The sequence below is a fragment of the Lygodium microphyllum genome, chromosome 9, assembly GCF_053477565.2.
Source record: "Lygodium microphyllum isolate KBCC chromosome 9, Lygodium_microphyllum_v1.1.10, whole genome shotgun sequence".
In the NCBI taxonomy this organism is placed as follows: Eukaryota; Viridiplantae; Streptophyta; class Polypodiopsida; order Schizaeales; family Lygodiaceae; genus Lygodium; species Lygodium microphyllum.
The window spans coordinates 80,403,839-80,409,760 of NC_141143.1; the positions used below are offsets into that span (position 1 = coordinate 80,403,839).

At 43.7% G+C, this 5,922-nt stretch overlaps 1 protein-coding gene and 1 long non-coding RNA gene across 4 annotated transcripts; one reads left to right on the forward strand and one right to left on the reverse strand.

The window, feature by feature from the left end:
* The first annotated feature begins 890 nt into the window (after window positions 1-890).
* Window positions 891-4,742, forward strand: LOC148031228 (uncharacterized). The gene is made up of 2 exons (XM_087684756.1): window positions 891-3,430; window positions 4,359-4,742. The coding sequence occupies exons 1-2, from the start codon at window positions 1,244-1,246 to the stop codon at window positions 4,740-4,742; spliced, it is 2,571 nt and encodes an 856-aa protein (XP_087540882.1). The 5' UTR covers window positions 891-1,243.
* On the reverse strand, window positions 2,609-4,448 carry LOC148031229 (uncharacterized). 3 transcript variants are annotated; one of them, XR_015691860.1, is made up of 3 exons: window positions 4,310-4,448; window positions 2,998-4,089; window positions 2,609-2,746 (listed from the first exon to the last, which is right to left on the reverse strand). It is a non-coding gene; the product is annotated as an uncharacterized LOC148031229 (long non-coding RNA). The 3 variants fall into 3 exon arrangements; XR_015691862.1 differs by having other exon boundaries at window positions 2,746-2,881; XR_015691861.1 differs by lacking the exon at window positions 2,609-2,746 and having other exon boundaries at window positions 2,937-4,089.
* Window positions 4,743-5,922: the final 1,180 nt, after the last annotated feature.

Below are 5,922 nucleotides of genomic sequence, written 5' to 3' on the forward strand. Positions count from 1 at the left end.
GCTATAAAGGCCAATAGCATTGCGGTAGTTCAATTACGCTTGGCACCAATGCATTGATGTTAGACTATTAAGAAGGCGTGGACATTGCTATGCTTTTATGATTGTAGATTCTAACAAAACCACTCCATCAAGCTTATCAATGATGCTCTTAAACCTCCCAATATCGTCAAATTTTCCCCTCTACTATAGGAAGTGTATTTGTCTTATTGTAATTAGAATAGAAGGAAAAAGAAAGACATCTTTCATAGAGAAGAAGGTATGACATCTCATGATTCTCAATTTTGCTCGAGCTAATCTAGCACATGTGAGAGAGAGGAGGGGAACTTATCATCCCAATTTTGCTATTGGCATCCTCATTTTTCTAAGAAGATTGAGCCAAACAAATTACATCACTTTCAATTAACGCTTGGCTATTGAATTTTTTCTTCAAAATTTTCCAATTATATCATGATCCCTTGAATAGTTGCCTACAAATATTTTTTCCAAACAATAAATAAGGATGAGAGGTGACCTTTGCGAATGTCAATGCCTAATTGAGTTCTAGGAATCTTAATTCTATATTGTTCTCGAGTTAGTTTGGGGCATAATAGCACCATGTGTGAGAGAGAGAGAGAGAGAGAGAGAGAGAGCCGTCCCTTTTAACACTATTTCATTTGTCTCTCTCTCTTCTCTGCAATGCCATGTGGAGGATCGCAAAGTCCTCTTGATAGAGAGTATAGATATAGGTCTAAAAGTACAGAAAATGAATATATACAAGTATGGTTTTATAATCACTTCAATTATTTCTATATATATATATATATATATCTCACCGACAGAGCCTGTTAACCTCATAGATTTTGTGTTAAGATAAACAATCAAAATGTCACATATTGATTTTCTTGGTCATTCGCTTTGAATCATGGCGGCAAATCCCTCCAATTTGGACGCCATGAGTTGATTAGGGAGATATGCCGGGCCAAAGACGTGATTCGTGAATAGCACGCTCTCCTATTGTCCCTTCGTCTCTCCTCAAGCTCAAGCTCTCTCTCTCTCTCTCTCTCAGGCAGAAGAGTGCAACAGCAACACCCCATACATATTGCGCCCCCTTTGACTATCAATCCCTATCTAATAGACAAAAGAGCATCCAAACCTATAGGCTATCTATTGTGTCCACTGTTGACTCACTCTCTCTCTCTCCAATTCCCGTCGTTCTTCTACTCTTCATGAATCATGATGGACAGCTGGTAGTAAACCTCTAATAATGGATTACAGAGATAGACCTCCGCAAAGACGGACAGCTACACTCTTCAATTCTCCATCGTTTAGCAATCTGCCTTCTTCCTACCATTCAGATTTGTCTGACAGCCATGGCAACAGCCTTAATGGCCTCCATCACGGTGAGAAGGGCAAGAGCTTTCATGGCTCGCAACATGCCTCTCCTCACCTGCCTAATTCGTCGATGCACCAGGGCTCTATTGACAGCAGCACCACCAGGGACGAATGTCCAAGCCCACTTCACAGTGGCAAATTCAATGGCCAAAGAAGCAGTCTCTTGATGCGAAGCCAAAGCTCACACGAAGGCCGCATGGGTAGAGAAAGAAAGTCCCTCTCTGAGCTCTTCTATCCTTCAAGTGCACCATCCTCATTACCAGATCAAGAGCAAGACCAGGCCAGCAATCGGCATTTTCCTGAGAATGGCTTCAAGAAGAACTCTCTCTCACGTTTGATGAATAGCTCTTCAGCCTCTTCCGATTATGGCTACAAGAAGAATTCTCTCTCACGTTTGATGAATAGCTCTTCAGCCTCTTCGGATTTTTACACTGGTGCAGACTTGAGCAACAATGTCAATGATAAATATGATGATATGGCCTCACATCACATCCCTTCCCATGGACAATCAATCGGCCAGACTCCATTAGGGTACAATTGGGCAGCACCATTTTCGCCTGCGCATCAGTTTTTCACTATGGACACAGGGGGGACCTATCAACAAACGAATGCTTGTGAGGATTACTCGTATGGCAATCATAATCCAAGATCTCCCTATATTCATCATTACTGGAATCATGATATGGTGAGGACAGGATCTCATAGGTTTGAATTGGACTCAAGAAGCATCTATGCCAAGGATGAGACTTCCCCTTACAACTATTCTTTCTTGAAGCCGAATGATTTAGAAGTACGTAAGCATACCCATTCTTCGTTGAGAGCTAGAATGATCAACACCCCAGAGGGCATGCTATATAATCTTCCTGCAGCTCTAAGTAATCATCACGCGAGTGTCAACATGAATCATTCCAGCACAAACAAAATGCCACAGACATCTCCAGCTCATTACCACAGAGGTGCTGATTATTATGATGAGCAACCCCATGACAAGATCCGGTTCCATATGGTTGGCACCCAATCCAAATCCAGGAACCCGAATCAAAGAGTGCCACGGCCAGAGATTAACAATGCAATGGATAGCCCATCACATCGCAGCATCCCATGGCCAGAAATGATTTCATTAGATAGTCCATCATATTACGATATGGGTGAGCATCAGAGGAGATCTCCAACAGGCTTCAAAAGTGACAGATTTCACAGTGGCCCTGAGCAGCAGGTTTATTGCAGCTTGTGTTCCACGAATCATTACTTTGATGAGCATTCTGGCACTGAAACTCGAGCACGATCAGTCTCAAGGTCAGGTAGATTCAACAACATTGCCCCCTTGAATCTTCCACAGAATGTCTCATTTGATCATGGAGACGATATGGATTACCTGTATGAATATAATTACCCTAATTACGGCCTTTACAGAAAAACAGTAATCCCTGACTTGGAAGATTCTCTTCCTCGAAAAAATGCCCACAAGCAATCTTTTAATGGACTTGAAGAGCATAGAACCGCCTACCCACTGCAAGACGTAAGGGAAAACACATTCTTTCACGAAAAAACTCTGAAGACGGGCAAAACCAAAAGCTTGTCCGGACATGAATTAGATGTAATAGACAACATTTTGAGAAAGATTACCCTTTCTTCTTGGAAGCCCTCCTCATGGAGCACACCATCAACAAGCATAGATTCGGCTAGAGCAGTGGCAAGGAGGGTTCTGCTGCTGCAGGCACATGCACTGAAGCCAGAGTTCATGGCCATGGCTGCAGACAAGAAAAGGTTTGAAGCTCAGAGGTGGGCATTGATGGTGCAGGCTGGGCCAGCAGCCATGGCAAACAAGAGCCAGCTTTCCAATTCAGGCCTTCGCCTCCTACACCTGCAGAAGAGATTTCTGGACATAGGAAAGAGCACATTCGAACTGCTCTGGAAGCTCAGAGATCACCTACGAGATACAGCAACATCAGGGGACGATAGAGGATCCTTCAAGATAGCCTGTGTGGGAGGAGGGCCGGGCTGCACCGCCATCTCCCTGCGCCTCTTTTTCCTCATGATGCTTGGCTCATCCCTACAGGTCCAATCCAAAAAATCAGTTGTGTGATTAATTGATTCACGCGCATTGCCCTGCATATGAATCCCATTTCTCAAAACTTGAACAGCATCATGAGTTCCTGCAAGGGACCCGCCAGTGTGGGACAAGGGTAACACGCACAGGGTTGTCATTTTACAATGGGGACACGAATTGGAAGCATCCCGGAGGGTCGGTATGGGGTGGCTCCCTTGCAACAGCTGATGATGTTGACAGTTTGCATTGGGAGACAAGGACCACAAGTCTATGATCATGTCACCCACCACAACAGGCTAGTTATGGGGTTAACATAAGATTTCCCACAATGGAAAAGGAGCCCCCACGCCGCTAATCCTCAATCCCCTGCAAGCTAAGTATGGGGAAAGTAACTTATAGGAGCCCATCATGATGACTTTGTAGGGGAGGATCAGAAGTGCCAGTTTAGGTGTGGTTGGTGGAGCCCTAAAAACTCCCGGTCTCCACTTACAATAGGCTAGGTATGGGTGCCTCCCATTGCAGGTGCTCACAATGTCTGACACTTGTACTCATACAGTCTTGTGCAATGGAAAATGACCCCCTGCACTTGTGGTCCCTGTCCCACTCCAACAGGCGAGGTATGGGGTAGCTCCCTTGCAAGAGCCGATGAGCTGATGGCGTTGACACAACTGCAATACCACAATAACATAAAGTTTCTCATAATGAAGAAATGACTAAAAGTTCTTGTGAACAGTGTTCTGTTACATGATTTCTGCTTCCATCTTTACAACAAGTGTGAATTCAAAACTTGAAGATACAATGCATTTAGGACTTATTTTGAAAGTTAAATTGGAAGATGCAGCATTGCAAGTTCACTCTCTGCCCTCAACTTTGAATATGTTATACTACCATTTGTAAATTGGCTCTCACACGAAGCCTTTAGAACACTGTGTTGCAGGTGGAGGTGGACATCTGCTCCTCTCAACGGGACTATAAGGCTGTGGTGGACAAGATTTGCCTGTCAGACATCAAATTTCCTGGCGTGGACATATTCAGCATGATGAGAAGCAACCCATCTCTCATCCGGCACTACAAGATGTTGATCTTGGTAAACTGCTATCAGGAGGCCATAACTGCGAATGAACCGCGGAGCCTCATCCGCCTGCATTGGAACTCCATGTGGGATGTGCTGCACCACAACGCACGCCCAGGCACCCTTGTGGTGGTGTACGAGTCCTCTCCCACCTGCCCGTGGGACGAGATCGCACCAACCGCCATAGCTGACTGGGAGTTCACAACCATCCCTCAGTTGGAAGGTGTGCGGGTTGCAAGGAAACTGTGACCTTCATTCATCAGATGTTATTTGTGTGATGTGATCTTGAAGATGAGCTCTATATACCTGGGACTTCCCCCTACAGTCTGTTTGTGTGGCTTGATCTTGAAGTTCAGCTCCATAGGTGAGACTTTACCCTCATGTTTGTCTCTGTGAATTGATTGTCATGTCCAGGTCTCTACGTGCGACTTGACCTCTGCCTGTGAGACAGGACCTCCAATGGCATGACCTGTCTGTTCAGTTTCAGCTCCGACCCAACCTCTCGCTTTGCCTCCCTCTCGTGTCTGTGCATAGATACCCTCTTGGCGAAAACTGTGAAGGCCTAAGGTGCTATGATGGCCTCTGTGGTATACACATCCATCCTAGCTCTCTTCCGACATTTGGCAGACTTGAAATAACATTCGCCCCACAAGTCGGGTCAAGACGTAGAACACAAGACTTCACTTAAGTAGACTTGGAATTTGGATCATGTAATAATCTCTAACTAGCGTCTATGGAAAAGCAATGTCAAAAAAGTTTGTTCATAGTAAAGGTTGTGCATGTATAAATGTCTAGATGTCGTAAGGCTATCATGTTTCATTCCTCATAACAGCATACATAAAAATGCATTTCAAAAATTTCATTAGCATATGGTTTTGCATGTATAAATCTATCGATGTTCTTAAAGAATACTATTGAGATCATTCATGTGGCATAATTGAATTGAAGAATAAAAAGATTCACAAAGGGACTTATGGCCAACCAAGTACACTCAAAGATAAGTAAGCAACAAGGCTACAATGACAAAAGAAGGAATCATGAAGTGAGCATAACTGAAGTGAAATATATAATCTCCATCAACATAGCAGCCACCTCTTTGAGCACCACATACAAAAACCATGGAACTAACTTGCCACAATAATAGTCCTCAAATACAATCTACGTGACCATAAATACCTATGGTTGAATTAAAAATTATTTGAGTACACATCCTCCAAATGTGCAAAATGACCAATGAAATACCAAAAATCAAAGAGATGGATATGCTCTACCTGTAAAGCAGCCTTGGATAGTAGCTTATGCAAAACATAGGAATGAATTATTGGACTTTGACATATCTACCAAGGAGATATTGTGCCATCACATTGTATCCCTTCTCAACAGCCCCTATTAAAAGCATGTAGATAAAAACTTTCCCCTAGCAGGGTCC